The 22,007-nt window shown below is 44.9% G+C and overlaps 1 protein-coding gene across 7 annotated transcripts in view; it reads left to right on the top strand.

The window, feature by feature from the left end:
- Nucleotides 1-22,007, top strand: part of MACF1 (microtubule actin crosslinking factor 1) — a 362,565-nt gene that overhangs the window by 15,889 nt on the left and 324,669 nt on the right. Inside the window, exon 1 of one of the 7 annotated variants that reach the window (XM_087728274.1) lies at nt 11,844-12,118. The exons of 5 other annotated variants lie outside the window; for them this stretch is intronic. In XM_087728274.1, coding sequence (XP_087584400.1) covers nt 12,025-12,118 — 94 coding nt within the window. In that variant the 5' untranslated portion in view covers nt 11,844-12,024. Of the gene's footprint in view, nt 1-11,843; nt 12,119-22,007 lie in introns of those variants that run through there. One more of the 7 variants, XM_087728281.1, reaches the window with a different exon arrangement.

The following is a 22,007-nucleotide window of genomic DNA, read 5'->3' on the forward strand; positions in this document are numbered from 1 at the left end:
GCGGTCCTTGGATGAAACCGATTACCTGGATTCCTTTCAGTCTGGATTCAGGCCTGGTTACAGCACGGAAACCGCTTTGGTCGCGCTGATCGATGATCTCTGGCGAGCCAGGGATAGGGGTCACTCCTCTATCCTAGTGCTCCTTGACCTCTCAGCAGCCTTCGATACCATCGACCATGGTATCCTTCTGCGACGGTTGCGGGAGGTGGGAGTGAGAGGCACCGTTCTTCGGTGGTTCTCCTCCTACCTCTCGGACAGGTCGCAGTCGGTGTTGGTCGGAGGGCAAAGGTTTACCCCTAGGCCCCTCACTTATGGGGTGCCGCAGGGTTCGGTCCTGTCCCCCCTCCTATTTAACATCTACATGAAGCCGCTGGGCGAGATCATACATCGGCACGGGATTAAATACCATCAGTATGCGGACGATACACAATTGTATCTGTCTGCCCCGTGCCAACTCAGTGAAGCGGTAGAAGTGATGTGCCAGTGCCTGGAGGCTGTCAGGGTCTGGATGGGAACGAACAAGCTTGCACTCAATCCCGACAAGACTGAGTGGCTATTGATGCTCCCTCCCAAGGATGGTCCAGCCATTCCATCTCTCAGCCTGGGGGGTAAAATTATTCGCCCCTCAGAGAGGGCCCGCAATTTGGGAGTCCTCCTGGATCCACAGCTAACGCTAGAACATCATTTGTCGGCTGTGACCAGGGGGGCCTTTGCCCAGGTTCGCCTGGTGCACCAATTGCAATCCTACCTGGACGGGGAGGCCCTTCGGATAGTCACTCACGCCCTCATCACCTCAAGACTGGATTACTGTAACGCGCTCTACATGGGGCTGCCCTTGAAGAGTGTTCGAAGACTTCATTTAGTCCAGAATGCAGCCGCGCGAGCGATTGTGGGTGCACCTAGGTACACCCACATTACACCTATCCTCCGCGAGCTGCACTGGCTTCCCATTGGTCTCCGAACACGCTTCAAAGTGCTAGTCGTTGCTTTTAAAGCCCTACATGGCATTGGACCTGGTTACCTGAGAGACCGCCTCCTGCCAATTACCTCCCAAAGACCGATTAGATCGCACAGACTAGGCCTTCTCCGGATTCCATCTGCCAGCCAATGTCGGCTGGCGACACCCCAGGGGAGGTTCTTCTCTGTTGCAGCTCCGGCCCTTTGGAACGAGCTCCCCATTGAGATCCGGACCCTTCCTACCCTTCCGGACTTCTGCAAAGCGACTAAGACCTGGCTGTTCCGGCAGGCCTGGGGCTGTTGAGTTGTCCAGCCCCACTTCAGGTTTGTGACTGTTGTGTAATTTTAAACTGTTCTTTTATTTTATTTTATTTTATTTAAAAAAAATATTTTTATTACATAAACTACACATACACACAATAATAAAATAGAAAAAAGAAAAAAAACACACACACACAAACAGACAAAAAAAAACCATCATCACATACAGCATGTCATTTGGTTACAGGTGTTTTAACATTTATCATTCTTATACATTTATTATTTCATTTGATAGGTTATAATATACTGTTTGGGTTGCTTTATTTACCATCCCTTCCTCCTGTTGTAACACCACCTTATTTTCCCTTTCTTTTCTCTCCCCACCCTTCTCTACTTTCCTCCTTCCTCCTCTCCTTTCCCTTCCTTCTTCCCTTACCTTTCTCCTACTTCCGCTCTTCCTCTTCCCCTTCCTACCCTCTCTCCTCCTCCTTTCTCTCCTCCTCTCACCTCTTTCTTTTCACCCTCTCTCCCTTCTCTACTTTCTTCTTTCCTCCTCTCCTTCCCCTTCCTTCTTCCCTTACCTCTCCTTTGCTCCTGCTCTTCCTCTTTCCCTTCCTACTCTTTCTCCTTCCTTTTCTCTCCCTTCCATCCTCCTTTCCTTTCCCTTTCTCCCTCCCTCCCTTCTCTACTTTCCTCCTTCCTCCTCTCCTTTCCCTTCCTTCTTCCCTTACCTTTCTCCTACTTCCGCTCTTCCTCTTCCCCTTCCTACCCTCTCCTCCTCCTTTCCCTCCTCCTCTCACCTCTTTCTTTTCACCCTCTCTCCCTTCTCTACTCTCTTCTTTCCTCCTCTCCTTCCCCTTCCTTCTTCCCTTACCTCTCCTTTGCTCCTGCTCTTCCTCTTTCCCTTCCTACTCTTTCTCCTTCCTTTTCTCTCCCTTCCATCCTCCTTTCCTTTCCCTTTCTCCCTCCCCCCTTCTCTACTTTCCTCCTTCCTCCTCTCCTTTCCCTTCCTTCTTCCCGTACCTTTCTCCTACTCCTGTTCTTCCTCTTCCCCTTTCTACCCTCCCTCCTCCTCTTTCTCTCCATTCTATCCTCCTCTCCTTACCTCTTTCTTCTTTCTCCCATCTTCCTTTCACTCTCTCCTCCTCTCTCCCTTTTTTTCCCTATTGTTGTTGGTGTGTCTATTTTAAATCTCAGTTTATGTTTCCTTGGGATGGTATTTCTGCCAACCCAGACATAATTAGTATCATTTCTTATTCCCTTACTTTTACTAACCTGTCCTAACTATACTTCCCCACATACACACACTTTGTATCTCTCTATTGTGTATATACTTATATATTTGATACACACAACAATAAAAACAAAAGAAAAAAACACACAAAAAGAAAAAGAAAAAAGAAAAAAACCATCATCACATATAGCATGTCGTTTGGTTACAGATATTTCAGCATCCATATTCTCAAATGATATTTACCATCTCAAATTTTCCATCTAGTATAACTTAGTACCTCCCTTTCATTGGACATTATATATTCAGTTACCATTAGTATTATTTTTTCCAAAAAATCATGCTTTCCATACAGTCTTAATTATCTATTTGATAATAGTTAGAATTATTATCAATAACAAGATATCATTGTAGTACGTTCTTAACGTTATACATTATATCACCAGTCCTCTTATTGAATATACATAAAATCATTATTATCCTTATCCTTTTTAAAGCAAAAAGTTCTAGAGTATTCAATTCACAGATATATTAGTTTTCCATTGTATCATTGTTAATTTATTTCACAGCATGATTGTGTTATCATTTAACTCCTTCAGTTCAAGATTCTTCCCTCTTCCTCTGCGTATATTAATTTTGCTGGAATATTGCCTTTAATATAGAAGATCACTCCTCTTTTCTTGCAGTTCGCCAGTGTTGGAGACATTTTCCCAAGCTTTTGTTGAATTAGTAGATGTTCATTTCTCTTTTGAATCTGCACTTCTTGTAGACAAATTATGGCAAGTTTCAACTTCTCTAATTTATAGAATGTTTTTTTTTTCTTTTAGTTACCAAATTAAGCCCATTAATGTTAGTTATAGTCATTTTTCTTTCCTCCATGTTTATACTTCGTATACAGGGTTTATAGTTCTAGTAGATCTGGGTTCTCGTTTTTCTCTACGGCTTACGTCCCCCACCGCACCTTCTTCTTTCTCAATTCCACCTACAGCTCCTTCTATTTTTTCAGTCGCAGTTGTGGGTGATTCCCGTACTTGTACCACAGAACCATCTTTCCCAGTTTTCTCAGCCATTTCTCTTTTATTTTATTTTATTTTTTATATCCCCCCTCCCTTTTATTGTAAGCCGCCCTGAGTCTCCTTTGAGAGGGGGCGGCATACAAAATCTAATAAATAAATAAATAAATTTACTTCCCCTTCCTTTCTCCTTCTCCTCTCTCTACATTCCACTCCTCCTTATCATCCTCCTCCTCATCTTCCCCCCTTACCCTCCCTCCTATCCCTCTCTTCCCATCTTTCTTCTCCCTTCTGCTTCCCACTCTTCCTCTCATTGGTGTATTTCTGCTTCCATATCAATATACTTAACATATCCTAATTTTAAAGAGAAAAATAATAATAAGAGAAGACAGTATACATGTGGAATCAAATTACATTAAAATCTAACACCTCTCATCAAACCTGATATATATCCCTCCCTCCCCCCTCCTGCCCCAGCCTTCCCTCACGCGACTTCCCAGAACCCATACACGGTATAAATCTTTAACAAAAACAAGTCTAAAATATATTGGAAAAAAGAATAGAAAATTGATAACATCTTTACATTGAACTTAGCTCCTCATTGCTAAGCTAACTTTAAACAATTTATATCATTCCTGATCTTAATCGTAAGCTATCTGGAATTTCTTAGTCCCGTATTTATTTTGTATATAATCAATCCATTTTTTCCAGTCTCGTTTGTATCTCTCATTTGAGTGATGCTTAAGTTATGCAGATATTTTAGCCATCTCGGCTAAATTTGTGACTTTCAATGTCCATTCTTGAATTGTAGGCAAGTCTTCCTTCTTCCAGTATTGCGCCACCAACAATCTAGCTGCAGTTATTAAGTGCAAAATCAAATTAATCTCTACAGCTGTACAATCAGTAATTATACCTAACAAAAATAACTGAGGAGTAAACTTTATCCTTTTTTTAAGAACATTTTGCATAATCCACCATATTTTTATCCAAAATGCCTTAACCTTTTTGCAAGTCCACCATATATGAAAATATGTAGCATCAAGAGAACCACATCTCCAACATTTGGGTTGTAAATTCGGATACATAAAAGCCAACTTTTTAGGATCCAAATGCCATCTATAAAATATCTTATAAAATTTTTCTCTCAGGTTTTGGGCTTGTGTAAATTTTACATTTCTTACCCAAATTCTTTCCCATGTATACAACATTATTGGTTCTTCAATATTTTGAGCCCACTTTATCATACAGTCTTTAACTAATTCTGTTTCGGAATCCATCTGTACTAATACATTGTATATTCTCGTTATATGCCTTAAACTTTGATCTCTTATTTGTTTAAATAAGTTATCCTCGACTTGCAAGAAACCAATTTTTTGATCTATTTTCCACCTAGCCTGTAGCTGTCCATACTGGAACCATGTTTGAATTACCTTTTCCTCTTTTAATACATCTAAAGATTTTAGTTGTAATACACCCCTTTCTAGGGTAAGAAGCTGTCTGTAAGTAATTATATCCTGTTTTTGTGCTATGTTCATATTTTCTATTGCATGTCTAGGAATTGCCCACATGGGTATCTTATCATTTAATTTATATTGATATTTTTTCCAAACCCGCAGTAAAGCATTCCTTAAGATATGACTTTTAAAATTCTTGTCCAATTTTTTGTTGTATAACAGGTAAGGATGCCAGCCATATACCAGATCATACCCCTCGATATTAAGTATCCTATCATTTGTTAAATCAATCCAATCACTAATTACAGATAATGCTACTGCATCATAATATAATTTTAGGTTGGGTAATTTCAAACCTCCCCTCTCACGCACATCTTGCATTATTTTTAGTTTCTGCTTCTTTCCTGCCCATACAAATTTATTAATACCCTTCTGCCATTCTGACAGGTTGACATCTTTTTTAAGTATAGGTAACATTTGGAAAAGAAATAAAAATTTAGGTAAAATATTCATTTTCATTGCTGCTATTCTTCCCAGCAAAGATAGTTGTAACTTGTCCCTTTTTTTCATCTCTGTCTGTATACTATGCCAAAGTGGTTCATAATTATACTTATATAATTTCCCGTTTGAGGTTGAAATATGAACTCCTAAATATTTGACCTTCTTAACTATTTCACATCCTATCATTCCTTCTAGTTCTTCCTTTTGTTTAGTATTCATATTTATAGCTAGTATTTTTGTTTTCCCTAGATTTATTTTAAATCCTGATACTTGACCGTATTGGTTAATCATATTCATTAAGATCATACTAGATTCCTGCGGTTGGTTTAATATTATAACCAAATCATCCGCAAAAGCACGTACTCTATATTCTTGCTGCCTAATCTTAATTCCCTTTAGGCCCTCCAAGCCCCGTATTTGGTTCATCAATATTTCCAAAGTTATAATAAACAGTAATGGAGACAAGGGACAACCCTGTCTTGTACCTTTTTCAATTTGAAAAGGGTCTGTTAAACTTCCATTAACTATAATTTGAGCCATTTGCTGTTGATATATTGCTTTAATTGATTGTAAGAAACGTTCTCCTATTTGCATTTTTTGCAGTGTTTTCAACAGGAATTGCCAATTAACTTGATCAAAGGCTCTCAGGATCCAAAAATATGAACGCGGCAGGAATTTGATTATTCTTTCCCAAATATTCTAGTGCATTTAACAATTAATCTTACGTTACTTTTCATTTGTCTCCCTTGAATAAAACCTGTTTGGTCATTATGAAGCAATTGTTGAATAACCAACATTAACCTATTTGCTAGTATTTTAGTAAATATTTTATATTCTACATTAAGTAGTGAGATAGGTCTATAATTTTTTGGTTGGGTAATATCTTGGTCTTCTTTGGGTATCAGGGATATAAAAGCTGTCTTCCAGGATGGGGGTACCTTACCTTCCGTTTGAATCTTATTAAATAATTCCTTAAGAGGTTTTACCATTTCTAATTGTAGATTTTTATAGTAAGCTGCTGTCAAGCCATCTGTACCAGGTGCCTTCCCTGCCTTTAACTGCTTAATTACCTGCAAAATTTCCCCCGAAGTTATTGGTTGATTCAGTCTTTGCTTCTGCTCTTCTTTAACTATGGGTATTTTTTCTTTGTTCAAGTATCTCTCTATATCTAGACCATTAATTTTGTCACCCTTGTACAGCTCTGTAAAAAATTCACGGAAAACCTTTTGAATCTCACCCTGTTGAAACACTTCTTTCCCTCTATAGTGCAGTTTAACTATATTACGAGATTTTTGCTTTTTCCTAATCTGATATGCTAACCATCTGCCAGATTTATTTGCATTATTATGTTTTGCATATAACAGACTAGTGGCTACCTGGTCTGAGATCAGCATATTAAATTGTTCTTTTAATATGGTAATTGCTTCTTTAATCTTTATATCTCCTGGCTTTAAAGTTAATTCTTGCTCTTTCTTCCTGATTTCATCTTCCAGTTCTGTTCGCTTTACCCCTTGTTTACATCTATATAATCTATTTAAATTTATCAAAGCTCCTCTCATATACGCTTTACTTGCATCCCATACAATTTCCATAGATGTGCCCTTATTCATATTAAAAACAAAGTATTCTGTTAACAATTTTTTACATTCATTAATGTATTTCTCATATCTGAATAAATTTTCATTCAATCTCCAAGACCTTGTTGCTTGTGTCACCCCTCCCAACTCCATCCAAACTGGATTATGATCTGATAAGACTCTGGCACAAATCTTTGTCTTCTTCACCCTAGAAAGCAAATCATTGGTAATTAATATGAAATCAATTCTGGAAAGGGATTGATGTCTATCAGAAAAGAAAGTAAAATCATATTCTTCTGCATTTTTTTCTCACCAGATATCTCTCAGTTCGAAATCATCCATCATATCGAAAAAGGACTTAGGTAGTTTCGCTCGCATTTGAGTATTTGGGCGAGAAGCCTTCTTATCTTTCTTAGTGTCCATAACACCGTTCCAGTCACCCAGTGGTATGCAAGACCTATAATCCCACTGTACTAATTTGGCATGAAGTTTTCTATAAAATCCATCTTGTTGTTGATTGGGAGCATATATTCCCAGTAGCAATGTCCTTTTCCCTTCTAATACCAGGTCTAAAGCAATATATCTCCTGTGGGGATCTGCTTCGATTAATTCAGCTTTCATGTCCTTTCTTAAGTATATAACTATACCATTTTTTTTCTCCGTAGCAGAAGCTATAAAGTGTTGTCCAAGTCTTGTATTAATCAGATATTTTTGATCATAATATGATCAAATTTGATCACATTCTTGCAAACAAATTATGTCGTTCTTGAATTGTTTAAGATAGTGATATATTTTCCTTCTTTTCTGTGGAGAGTTTAATCCGCTGACGTTCCATGTTAGAAACTTAGTTGTCATCTTTGGTTCCCTGAAGCTTTTTTAGAGCCGTCTGAATCTCTTGGAGTGTAAGCTTGGGTCTGGCTCCTCCCACTGCTTCTAAGCTGGTAACTGTAGCATCTTGGCCGGTGACAGGTGTTTGTTGTGATTGTTGTTTTTTTAATTGTTGATTCATTCGTCTGATAATCACACGGTTTGGTCTTTGTTCCATGGCTTCTTGTACTTCTGAGAGAGAAAGATGATCCATCCTTGTTGATAATTGTGTAGTTTTCTGGCTATCTTGTCCTTCTTGTTCTCTTTCTCTAGGTCCAGGTGGGGCGGGGTGTCTGGCCTTCAAAGTATTATGGTAAAAATCTCAAGCTTTCCATACTGAATTAAGACGGTATCTTTGCCCCTCGAAAATGAGTGCTAGGCCAAATGGTGCATCCCATCTAAACTGTAGCTGAGGATTTTTAAGCTCTTCGACTAAAAAGGCAAGTTTTGATCGTCTTCAACCAGTTAATAAATCTCTACTGGCCAATTGTACAGCTGTTACAATTTAATTTAGTATTAAATCACTCCTTTCCTTTGAAGTTTTAAACTCCGTAAAAGTTCAAAGCATGAACAGTGTTACGAAACCGCTCGGCGCCATTTTGAATGTCTCTTTAGCAAGTAAGTTATCAGAAGGAATTCTTGTAAAGATGAAGCTAAGGTTTAATACAAACAATTAACAGTTCACGTGTACAGGGTCCGCTCGCCTTGGAATCAAATTTTGTTCTGAGGGAGGGTTTGCTTTGCACTGCAAATCGCAGCTGGAATTCCTGGCAGCTTGGCCGCTATCTCATCTGTGGCCATGTTTCTGACCATGAAAATGACAAGATGAGTCTTGGGAGCCTCGCCATATCGTCCTTCTGTTATGACCTCATTACGTAGAGGCATGTAAGGGGCTGAATTTGGGCTGTGATGCCCCTGGCTGTGCGCCCAAGTAGATGCCTCTGGTTCTGCCACTTTTTAAAAGCCTCTTATTCTCCTAATGTGGGTTAATTATCGGAGAGATAATTAACCCAGAGGGACAGGAAGACTTTGGTCTTTCCCTCCAGGAGCGCCAGTGGGTCTGGGGCTTCTTTTGTGCCAGGAGAATCAATCCTTACTCCTGCATGTATGATGGGCTTCTGGAGGGCACCATAAAAAATGGAAGGAGCCAGCTTGACAGAGAGAAATTGTGAGAAAAGAAGGTGCTTTGCAGGTTGCCAGGGTAACACGGGTGCCTGAGTAATCTATGCTAGTTGCTGTGGTAACAGGCAGTGTGTGCATATATATGTGTTGGCGTGTGCGTGCACGCGCATGTGCTCTCTCTCCATGCTGCCTGTCCCCCTCCCAAGCAGAATGTAGCAGACACTCAGAAAGGGGCCGATCCCCATGGAACATTATTCAAGGGTTTCTCAGAATCTCAGCTGGGCAAAAGACTGAAATAACAATCTCATTGCTGAGCTGAGATCTTAATTGCAAGTCATTCTTATAAACCTGAGAAACGCCAGCAGTGACTGGTAGGTGTAAACTGCCCATTGATCCTAGGAAACCATGGAGCTGCCTCAAGATGCTTTGGTACTCAAGGCCGATGAGGCCAAGGTGGTCTCAGAATGTGTGGCCATTCTAAGGCTTGGAAAGAAATGCCAGACTTTCACTCTGAAGGATCTGTGATGAATGAAGGAGGACCAGCAGCAGGAGTGGCCTGGCCAGAGGGCCTCCCCTTTGTCTGGGTAGCCCACGGCTTCCTGTGAAGGGCTCATTGCCTACCTTTTCATTAGCTGTCCCACCAGAACTGTTGTGAGTAGATTCCCCCGCCCTCCTTTCCTGCTTTAGTTTCTGTGGATCTTTATTCTGTCTCTATGCAGTCATCTCGACTCCACTGTAGCTTCATCATCTGTATGTGGGTATTTATGCCTCCTTGGGGAAAGCGGGGGTGTCTGGTTGAGATTTCATCAAGAGCAGCCTATTTGGGGCTAAAGTGCCCCCAGTGTACTTAATTAGATCACCTTTATGGATTTAAGGAATTTCCATAATACAATTCCTCCATGAAAGAGTTAAACATTGTTTTTCAACAAGAGCCAAAGCTTTGAACAAATTCTTAACTGTTACTGTATAAGACTTTTCAAGAGAATGCACAAAAATTAAAGCAAGCTTTAAAAAAATCTTAATCAGGGTTTCCTTAGTTTTGTGTGACAATAGTTTCTAGGATTATGACTGGCTAAGCGTGTTTCAGGTCACAGCTGGAGAAAAAGAACAGATTCTTGAGGGTTCTTGATGCTCTCTGAGTTTGGTTATTTTTTGCAGATGTTTTATTACTCAAACTAGGTAACATCAGTGCTAAATGTTATCTAGATTGGGCAATGAAAAATATGCAAGAAAACAACCAACCAGGACCCCCCATGTCAGCCTTGTTGCTAGAGATATTCTTCTTTATTGAGACAGATATTTTTCTTTTGTGGATGGAAATGCTGGGCTGAACAAGCTTCACTTTTTAAACTCTGTTTTAATTCCCAGCTGTTTTCATCTGAAACACCCCCCCCCATTTCTTTGACCTAATTCTTTCCTGTTTTGGCAATACACACTCATTTATCAAACTTTGAGTGATTTTCTTTTTTAAAAAAATCCTTCTACTGCTCTATTTTCTCCACCAGATGCCGCCCAAACTCCTTTCCATTTTTGCAAGTTGCAACCTCTTACAATTTTTTTCTGCATCCAACCTATTCTTGCTAAGAAGGTCTGGGAAAACAATCTGGGAAAATGTAGGCACAAATTTCACATGTGGTGAAATGAAATGGCCCCATTTCTTTTTTTAAAATAAATTTTATTTTGTTTGTACAAACTTCACATCTTTGCAACACATGACCCCATTTCTATGCATCACTTTTCTTTCCACTTTTACCACTTTCCACTTTTACAGTTATAGCAAAATGTGGATGTTTGGATTCTTGGAGTGCTGATTTTGACCCGAAGAGTCATTGGATGATGAATTCATGCCTATATATTTTACCTAACAATGGTATGGTTGAATCGTGGTTTGGGAAAGCTGCCTTAGTTCATCAGTTAAGTTTCCTAAGCAAAGAATAAAATGAGCCATGCTATTACTACTTGATGCCCATAATCCTTTTGGTGGACCAAACTCTTGGCTGGCAACTCTGATCTTGCTCCTCCATTTGGCATACCGGCAGATGAAGGCCAGCCAAGATCCAAGGCACCATGCCTGGTGCCCCCCATTGCCAACACTGGGTAGTGGGGAACATCTGGGAGGCTTCCATGGGTGGATGGGTGAGCAGTTTGGCAACTGGAAAGGTGGGGCAGGAGGCGGGGCAACATCTTAGCCAACCAGGTAGTACTTTGTGTACAGAAGGGGGGCTTCTGACCGTGTAGGGGGGGGGACTGGCTTTATATGCGCTTTTTGGTCATGAAGTGCTTGATTTGATTCCCAGAGCGTCACGTGTGAACCCGGTCAACTGTAGTTGTGAACCAAAGGTTAGAGTTGAGGCTTCTGTCCCCAAACAGGATAATGCTGAAAGCTGCTTTGTGGCGTCCTAATGCAAAGACGCCTTCCCTTTGCTGCCTGCTCGCCCATGGAGGCTTCTGGGTTCATAGAGGGACGTGCGAACTAAGGGCGGCTTTGCACCCCAAACTGCGGCTAAAATCACGGCGTAGCATCCGCTGCCCCCTCCCGCGACGCTCTCCCACCTCTACGCATCTTCGGGCAGAATGAGGCCTCGCCGGTGTTGGGGCCGCCGCCGCCGCCAGGCTTCCTTCGCCTTCGGCCCGGGTTCTGCCTGCCGCGGAGTCGCCTTCCACTCCGCCACGGCCGCTCCGCTTCTCCACCGCCGCCGGCCTCGCGGGGCTGGGCGCAGTCTGCCCCGCAGTTCCCCAGCCGGCCGCCGGGCGTCCCCGCCACATCGCGGGTCGGAGGGGGGGCGGGCCGGGCGAGGCGAGCAGCCAAGCGGGGGCCGGCCGGGGCCTTCCTGACAGCGGCGGGTGGAGCCACACAGCCGGGAGGCCGAGACGAGCCGGTCGCGAAGCCGGCGGGGAGGCGCAGACGCCGCGTTGGGCTCCAGTGGCTGACCCGAGCGCCGGGCCGCTTCCGCCGCCTCTGCCCGTCTTCCTGCTGCCTCTGTCCGCGGGCTCCGCACTGGGTATCGGCCGCCTGCCGGCCCGTCCACCCGGGAAGCGCCATGGCCGGCTACGTGCCGGGCCAGCTGCCGCTCAACCGCAGCCAGGAGAAGGAGTTCGTGCAGGCCTACGAGGATGTGCTGGAGCGCTACAAAGGTGAGGCGTCGGCGCGATCTCCCGCGTGGCCGGGTGGGCAGCGGCGGCGGCGGCAGCCTGGAAGCCAGCGGGGCGACCCCGCCTTCTCGGGCCGGGCAGCCGGGCTGTCATGGCTGCGGGCAGCGGGACCGGCGGGAGGAGCCCCGCCGCCGTTCCGCCCGGGCCGAAGCCTTGCTCCGACGGCCGGGGCGGTCCGCAGTGCGTCCGCCGCCCCTCCGGTCGCTTCCTCCTGAGCGCGGGGAGGCGCCTGGCGGGACGGTCCCGGCATCCTTGAGCTCCGACTCTGGGTCGCCTCCGTCTCCCGGGTCGCCGGCTGCTCCCTGCGGGGGCAGGCCGGACATTTGCTCTTGGCGGCCGAGGCGGCGGTGTCCAGCCGGGGTTCGTGGAGACGCTCCTTTGTTCCGAGGCCGGCGGGCGGAGGGAGCTGCGGCTGCCCGTCTGACCCCGGCGAGGCGCGCTCCGCCGCCCGCCCAGCCGCCCTTTTCCGCGACGGGGTCGGCCGGGGGGAACGCCGCATTCGCGCCAGGTGTTGCCTGGGGCTGGGACTCACCGGCGATGCGTGTGCAGTTTGGAGCGCCCGAGAAGCCCCGCGAGAGCCGGGTGAGGGAAGCCGCCTCGGGGACTCCCGGCTCGTTCTTGCCACGTTGCCCATCATTCACTATCAGCCTGAGATCAGAGGCTCAGGGCCCAAGTGCCTCCTACTCTGAACGGGTCTATGGGGGTGTGTGGGTGGGTGTATGGGGGGGTGTTGACACTCTGCATGAGTGGCTTTTGGAGCCACAATCCAGTCCAAGAAGGAACCCTGTGAAATTGGTGGAGTTTGGAGTGGGGTTGCAGGGGTCGTAGAGAAGATTATAGCTGGAATGCATTTCCTTGCCTGAATTACTTTGATCTGCAGAAGGGCTGGGAAGTTGCCTAGATCTCAGATCACATCACCTAGAATGTTTAATCAGAAATTAAATATATTTCTCTGATAGGGAGAGGCATGTTGGGGAATGAAGTACTTTCTGGCCAGCCCAAAGTACAACTGGCTTTCAGTCTTGAGGTTCTGGCTGTTTCAGGTGCTCCTGCAGCTTCCTTCAAAGTCACTTTCAAGTGAAAACTCAAGTGCAAACTTCCCCACCCCCAGCTCCATAAGCTGCCCAAACTAGAACTGGCTGCTGCCACATTGGATTAGAAAGAAAACCAGGGAAACAATATCTTGCCTTTTGTTACAAAATGTTACTAACTTGGAACTTCATGTTCAGGGTGGCAAGCAAACTTCTTGGCTGCGTCTCTGTAGCTTCTGGTACTCTTGAGGTACATCTGGGATTGCTGCAACTGGGATGGCGTTTGCTGGATGAGGACCCACTGGCCCCATCCGCACTTCTCAAACTACAGGCCTGGAATTGAAGCATCTTAGACTGCTAAATCCCGTTGATGACGATTTTCCTGCACTGTCCTCCCAAGGGGAGGTTTATTTCTAAGATTTTGTCCAGGGACATCTATTCTTCCATTTTCCTCCTGACATGGAAAAATGTGTGAAGTGGGATGTGCCAAGCCAGGCTGCGTTTTTGGCACTGAGGGAGGAGTAGGAGCTGCATCTCCTTCTCCACTCATGGGGTTTCTCCCTCAACTCTGCCACCCAATTCTAGTTTGTGTGGTCCTGGGAGCAAAAGTCTGGCTTCCTCTGCCATAAAGCACTGCAGGTTTTAAAGAATATTTACAAACATAGAGGGTTGCACTTTTCTTTTCTAACACCATAGTTTATATTTCCCTTTTTATTATCAACAAATCTTTCTGGATGCTAGCAGTAAAAAATTCTCTAACCTCTGGGGGTCCTAGCTATGTTCAGCCACATCTTGCATCAATCTTGGCACGGGCTCTGATCTTGGGGTCTGTAGTCTAACACATCTGGAGGATAGGTGCCTCTCCCTTTCCTCCCCCTCCCCATTCCAAGTTTAGCATGGCTATGCTTCTGAATACCAGAATCTGGGAACAGACCTCAAGAAGGCGGTTCACTCTATTTGTGTAGGGCTGCTAGTATACAACTTGCACAGCTTATGCATATGGGACCAAGAAGGTGCATGATGGGTTTTAGAGAAACCACCAGCTCTTACCTTTAGGCCAAGGTAGGCAAAACAATTTTTCACATGCTTGTGTTTGACTGAGAATTGCCTGGGGCTTAGAGGTTAGGGAAGGAAGTGGATGGCAGACGTATTCTAGCCAGAACAAACTTCTACTTATTACTGGTAGTGTAGGAACATTTTATAAGCAAATCTGTTTTTGTGGTAATTTAACAAATTACACTTCACTTTGCAGGCTATTCTAGAGCAGTGATGGCAAAACCTTTTGGCACTGAGTGCCTGAACCGGAACGTGTGTGCATGTATGTGCACCGGAGTGTCAGAAACCCCAAGACCAGCTGGCCGGTGAACACATGCCTGTTTTCAGGTGATTTTCTGGGCCACTTTCAGGCTGTTTTCGGGCTGTTTTCTGGCGCTCCAGCATTCTCAAAGACCAGCCAGAAACGAGAACACCAGCTGGTGATGGCATGCGTGCCCACAGAGAGGGCTCTATATGCCACTTCTGGCACCCGTGCCATAGGTTCGCCATAACGGTTCTAGAGCAAAGTTTGAGTAGAATCATACTGAGGGGCAAAAACGGTTGGGAGAATAGAAACAATTGTAAGCTGCCTAGAGTAGCCCCATGGGAAGATAGGTGTCAAATTAATGTCACAAATAATAATAATAATAATAATAGTTTACAGCTTCAACCTTCACTTTGCTTTGCCTGGCAGGCCTTGTAAACAAGTTTATTCTCTGCTGGGCTGAGTCCCTTGTCAGCTTCATTGCACCGATTGGTTTTCATTAACTAGCAGGTCATGAAAGCCAGACCAGCATCTCTTCAACAGGGCTCCGCATTTGGGCCTCTGCTACTCTGTGTGCATTTCTTCCCTTCACGGCTCTCATGAAAACAAACAAAACATAAGGAACCTCCAAGTGCATCTGAGCCAGAGGCATTTTTTACAATGCTTAAGAGTTTTGTAAATTAGGAGACAAGCTTCAGCAGGTAAAGCAGCAAAGAGACATTTTTGTTTGGTTGGGTGGAGGGTTGGTCTTCTCCTTGGAATGCACCAAATGTTCCCGCAGAGGATTTTTTAATTACATAGGTCCCTGTATCCTTGACCTGACCTGACCTCCAACCAATCCTTAGGAGCATTTCTATTGAAGGCTTTCCGGGCTGCCTTTATGAAGGCAGGGAAAGGAAAGGAAAGGCTTTGCTGATCCAAGCTGATGCTCTGATTTACACCTTAAGCACTTTGGGTGCTTTAGGCCTAACTCCCTTGGGGAAAACACTTGGCCCCGTAGGACACCAAAGAAGGTACTGAGAGAACCTTTTTCAAGAGGACAGATCTTGCTGCTTCCGAGAAAGGTCTTTTGCTAGCTGTGACCTCTTGCAGCTCTTCTGCTGTGCCTCCCTAATGACCACCTAGAGGTCATAGACCACCATTTCCTTCACCCAATAGCAGAGACCCAAAGAGCCAAGGTGGCGCAGTGGTTAAATGCAGCACTGCAGGCTACTGCTAGATCAGCAGGTCAGCGGTTCAAATCTCACCGGCTCAGGGTTGACTCAGCCTTCCATCCTTCCGAGGTGGGTAAAATGAGGACCCAGATTGTTGTTGGGGGCAATATGCTGACTCTCTGTAAACCGCTTAGAGAGGCCTGAAAGGCCTATGAAGCGGTATATAAGTCTACTGCTATTGATATCAAGCACCACTGGCACCTGGACGAGGTGCAGCACCTCTCTGGAGCCTTGCCTTTTCCAGGGCGAATGTTTGTTTACATGCAGATGCTGCTATTGGGGCGGGGGAGGGTTTCTAGACAACTGTGAAGTTTTCTTCCACTTTCTGCTGATAGAAGGAAAGTCTGTTGCAGCCGTGTTCTTCTTTGCATCCTGCTTCCCAGTTGACTCTGCCAGAAATCAGAAGAAAGCCAATCAGAATGGTTTCATTAGTCCCTGTTTAACAGACAGATGAGCTGCCAAGGGGAAGGTTCTTAAGGTAAAGGACCAGATGTAACCACCCTCCCTGCTGAATCACTTGACAGCCAGGCAGGGTAGTGTCCTTTTGTAGGGTTAGCCCAAGCCCCTTAAGCTGTTCATGTTAGTTCTTGCACAAAAGCCCCTCTTTTTCCATCAGAAGGACTGAGCCACTGACACCAGATGGAGATTGATTGCAAAGGTCCCCATGCCTCATCTAAGTTTCCTTAGAAGCTCTCTTGGCCAATCCAGTTCTGGTGACGGATGTAGTTGTCACAGGGCCTGTGGTAGTTGCCCTTTACAACAGAAGGTATCTGAGGCAGCAATGCAGAAAACAGTCTCCCAGCATTATTTGAAGAGTGGGGGGCAAGCTCCAAGGGTGCTGGACAGCTGGGCCAGGTCCCAAGGAAAGTCTCCAGAATTTGCTCAGCTTCAGCTGCCAGTTGTTTCCTCCCAGCCTTTGTTCTCTGCATTTACCTGCCAAGGGAAGCACATATCTTGTAATGGAAGAACAAGGCAGGTATGTGCTGAATACTTGGATGCTTACCTTTGCTTTGGCTAAAGACGTTATGTTCTCTTGCTTTTGTGGCAAGGCAGAGCCTCTTTGGCCTGTCCAGGGTGGTGCGGCTGCTGAAGCAGAAGCAAACGCTTCCTCCTTTTGCTGAGTCTTTTTTAGCTGACAAACCAGCTTATGGCTGGTTTGTCATGCTGCCTTGTCCTGGCCCAGTTTGGTAGGTGGTGTCTTGAGAAAGGGCAAGTAAGGAGCAAGGCAGTAAAAGCCCTGGGGCTGTAGCTGGGCTTCCTCACCCAAAGAGATTCTGTGGTTCAGCATGTTACCCTTCCTGGGTCTCCCTCCTGTATCATGCTCAGCCTCTGAGAATTTCCTTGTGATTGAGGTGGCATACAAGCTGCAGCCATAGTTGTTATAGGTGGCACAGCAGAAAACTAGACCTGGGTCATTCCTCCTGAAAGCTCTCCACTAGTTCATAGTTTGTTTTGACTTAGCTTGATGTGTGAACCTATTTTGATTTATCATTCCATATGAACCAGACCAGTGTAATCCTTACAGCAAACCATGTTTTAGTGGAATGTGGGAATTCAGTCATTGGCGATCAGGAAAGAAAAAAGTGGGAAAATATTAGAATGTTGGAATAAATGGTAAAGTGAGACTTTTTGGACTAATCAGAATAATTGGGCAAAATAGTTTCTATTGCTTCCTCCCTCCCTCCCCCCCCCCCTCTCTCTGCAAGATCATCATACTGAACAGTTTTCCCACTATTTGCAGTGAGGATGTTACTTTAGCTCAACGATTGTGAGGAGGAGAAGGAGGAGAAGGACTGGTTGCCCAGAAACCTGTTGTTGGAAACAGCCAAGTTCCTGTGACCCACTTTGATCTGAAAGAGGGATTGGAGGACATTGTTGAAGGACATCTTTGAGGTGGAGGAAACGGCCATTCCAGCCTCTCCTCCTTGCTGGGACCCGCCCTGCTTTTCCTCGTTAGGTTCTAGTCTTTCCAGTTGAATGACCTTAATTTGGGAGAAAGGAATTCTGGCTTGGCTCTCAGGGAGGGATTATTAAGGATATTTGCAACCCCCTCCCCCCACTGGATTTGAGATTGCAAAAACCAAGCGCTGTGGGCTTGGGGCCTCTTTGCTGCCCTTTGGGGTCCTGGTAGAGGGCTAAATATTGTGAAGCCCCCTTTTCCACCTTGTGCCCTCAAGAGATGTTGGGATTGGCCTTTGAAGTCCAGGCTTGAAAGGTGCAGCAGCACCACTTAAGAACGGAGAGCAGAATTTGGACTCTTTCCTCCCTTTGTAGGACTGAGAGCTGGATCCTCCCCCTCAACTCTGCTTTCAGAGATACCTGTTGTGCCTCCTTAGAATCCAGAAGGCTCTTCCTTAGATTGGAAGGTATCTTAGAGTTCTTCTAGTCCATCCCATGCGGTAGGCAGGAATTCCAAGATTATCCCAGGTAAATGGCTGTCCAACCTTTGCTTGAAACTCCCCCAGGTGGAGCCTTCCCAGTGAGCCCAAAAGCCAGAGGAATGTTGCTAGGTGGACAAGACTCTGGGTCTCTTCTTCAAAGACACCCCTGTGCCTGCTGTTCCCCTCCTTGTAGAGTTGGGTCTGTTCCTTTCTTTGGGGCTGCCTGTATTTCTATTCAGATGTTCTTGGCTTGCTCTGGGAGAGGGAGGGAGGGTTTCCAGGGCTGCTGTTTAATGAGGTCTTTGATATCCTCTTCCCATTTAATGGAATATTTCATGGATTTAATGGATAGGCCATACCCCAAAGCAGTGAGGCTTAGTTGTCCCGTTAAAGCTAGTTGCTCCTGTAAGGGATTACAATTCTGGTAGTTGCATTGACTTTTAGCATGGCAGCTGGGAGGAAGAGGAGGAGGGAGAGGGTCCCACTGGAAGGAAGAGTTGGGACCATGTAAATAACATTCTTTGGAAGAATGGAACTTTGTTCCAGCTTTGCTTTTGGAGATTCTTTGGGTGCTTTTGCAGTTTTCAACCTTTGGCATAATTTATCTTCTGCTTGATATGGAATAGGGGAAGGGGCTTTAGGTGGCATCCTAAGACCTTTGGGCCTCCAGCCTATCATTGTAGTCCTACTGGCTTAAAGCCTGTCAACTTAATCTTTTAAATGATACATGAGAAGCCTGGCTGCTTGCACAGACATTGGTTGTGGAGCAATGTGGAGCCATGAAGACACTTGAGCTTCAGACCGGAAGAAACTTGCGATATTATTCTCAGGATGAAGAAGACTGTCCTTTCCATTCCTGTCCTTTCTAGGCAGCACAAGCCTTCTAAGAGTCACACAGAATTGCTAGCGAATGTTGCCGTGCCAGTTGCTCAAGCTCTGGTTTCTTACTGATCATAGGTCACACACCACATTAAGTCACAATGTGGTTTCTTTGGTTTGAGGTTACTGTATTGTGGTAACCTGGATATTGATGCTGCTATTGCTTGTAAATCAAGGTTGAAGGCTTAACATGTTGCAAAACAGGTTGTAGCTTTGTAATACATTTGTTAATACAAACCACAAGTTCACATGCTGTGTATATACAACCCCTGCATTGTGGTTACTGCGGGTGGGAGCTGGGTGGGTGGGTGGCCTTGCGGGGTAACCAGATGGTGCTCGACCCCTTTCAATGTATGAGTCTTAATCTCCTGCTTGGTTCCAGGGGAATCAAAGCATTTTTTTGTAAGCATAAAAAGTGCCCACTGAGTTCTCGCCACACAGCCGCACCATCAATTCTAGCCCAAAGTCGTGTCTGACAATGAACAAGGGAAGGGACAGAAGATTAGGAGTAAGAGGCACATGGGGCAAAAAAGCTCCTTGCAATAAAAAGTTCTTGCTCATTTTGGGGGGGTTTGCATTTGATTGGGGTCATGCCCAGGAATGCCATCTGTATGATATTTTGTGCTGGATTTAAAGAGGAGCAAACCTCAGTCCCATTTTCCTTTCTCAGTCAGCTCAGAGCAGGTTTCTCAACCTTGCTGGCTGGGGAACGGGGACGCAAGTGCCGGTTCAGGGAGTCCTGCGTCGGCTGGGCTGTTTTGACAGAAGGCCCATTTTCTTTTGAGAAGCTTCGGCCTCAGCACTTCCTAAGAGCTTTGCCATCTCTCTGCTAGACTTGTTTTGGCAAGCAGTGAGTCTAGTTTGTGTGGGTTATTACTTCTGCTTGGGCTGTTTTGTGCCTGTGAGATGCTGGTGAGGCAATGCTGGGTATCCCCACACCCAGTCCTTAAGCGCTCTTCCCACAGGTCCCCACAGCCCCAGTCTCCAAGGTATGAGGCCAAAGGCTTTGCACAGGTGTGGTGATTTCATGTCAAATTCCCACTGAAATTCTCTTTCCTGTTCCATGGCTGGCAGATAGAAACAGAACTGAAATTCTGATTATTCCTTAAAAACAATCAGGAAAACAAGATTATCTTGAAAATCCAGACATTTTAAACGTTGGCTGATGATGATAGCAAAGGAAAAGAGATGCATCATACAGCTGCTGATCTGGTTAGATAGTTTCAGACTTGCTTTTCCAGATGACGAACCTGCATCTTTGCCTCACCTTTAAAAGAAAAGAAAAAAAATCAGCTTCAGTGGTTTCATAAACTCAGAACGGAATCGAGCGAGCTGGGTGCTAAATAATTTTACATCTGCAAGATGAATTCCAGCAAATTGATTTCAGGATTGTAAAATTTCAGCTGAACTTCTGGATATATTTCATTAAAAAAAAAAAAATCCACGGTTTTATCAGAGAGCGTTAGCAGTTCTGTTGTTATTTTCCTGGGGCTCTGTGAAAATAAGGGTACCCGTAACTCCTGAGTAGATTCACAGTGGGGCCTGTAGCTGCCCTCGCAGGGGAAGAAATTTTGCTGACAATCCCACAGATGTTATTGGAAATAATTGGGGGTGGGGAATGGGAGTGGGGCTTGTGAATGTACAGAATCCCTGTAGCAAACAGGTCCTCAGCACAGCTCCTGACTTTCAGGCAAGCAAGAACAGATGGCCAGGGTCACAGCTGACAATCATTTTGAAGAATCCAGGTGTGGGGGCTGCAAATAGTATAAAAAAATTCAAAATGGCAGCCACGTCTGTTTGCTTCACAGCCTGCCCCCTTTTGTACGGATTGCAGTAGATGTAAAAATGGTGGAACTCTGTGTGCTCAGACTCATTTAGGGGTGTGGGTGTGTCTGTCTGTCTGTCTACAGGTAGTCAACTTAGCAACCATTTATATAGTGACTGAAGTTACCTTACCATAGCACTGAAAAAAGTGTCCTCACACTTAAAACCATTGCAACATCCCCACAGTCATGTGATGAAAATTTGGGTGCCTGGCAACTACATGTATTTATGACGGTTGCAGCATCCTCGGGACCTGTGGCCATCATTTGTGACCCCACAAGCTGGTTCCCCACAAGCAAAATCAATGGGAGAAGCCAGATTTGCCTAATGAATCACTTGACTGTGATGATACGCTTAACAACTACAGCAAAAAAGGTCATAAAATTGATCATGACTCACTTAATAACTACCTCACTTAGCAAAGGAACCAAATTGTGGTTGTAAGTAGAGGACTACTTGTATACACAGACATATATATCCACCACACCCAATCTGCTCAGGTTTAGAGCATTCCCAAGGGATCTGCTCCCGAAATACATTGTGTCTCCTGCTGATCCTCTCAGGCCATGTGGCTGGGTGCTCGCAGTTCAGGTGGTCACAGAGTTTCAGGTAGAGACCTTTGCGTTTGTTGCTGCAGAAGTGCCCGAGTTTTGCAGTGTGACCATTGATGGAGCTGCTTGGCTTGTTCCTTGTATCCTGATTTGATGGCAGAGCAAGAAGGACATGCTGGCTTTTCACCATAGCAAGTAGAAGCCCCAACATGGCTTATTATAGAGGAGAAAGTTGGAGGTGGGAGGAGGATGACAAGCTCCTTTCTGATCTATGGACAAGCACTGGTTGGTTAACATCTCTCGGGGTTCTTCCTTTGGCCAGGAAGATCAAATTGGGTTGACTGTTGTGTCTTTGCAGTCTCTGTAGACCAGCAGAAGAATAATAATGCTCTGTTCCTGTGCTGCCTTGTTTACTGAAACAGCCAACCCAAACAGGTTGCTGAAAATCTGTTTCATTTCCATAACGAAATTATAAAACTTGGGCAAGAGGAAAACTGGTTGTTTGGAAAGTGCTATGATAATACCTGCTTAAATGGACACTGGCAGTAAAGTTTCCTGAGAGCTGGATTCGGTGGCAGAGGCCGAGTTCATTGTGACGTGATGTCCCACACTTGCTCAGGAGGCATGACTGGAAAATTGTGAGTCCCTGCATTGTTTGGAGCAATATAGAGATTACCTTAAAGAAAGAACT

The sequence above is a fragment of the Thamnophis sirtalis genome, unplaced genomic scaffold (assembly GCF_051295495.1).
Source record: "Thamnophis sirtalis isolate CommonGarterSnake01/CBP01778 unplaced genomic scaffold, rThaSir2_p1.2 scaffold_13, whole genome shotgun sequence".
Classification (NCBI taxonomy): Eukaryota; Metazoa; Chordata; class Lepidosauria; order Squamata; family Natricidae; genus Thamnophis; species Thamnophis sirtalis.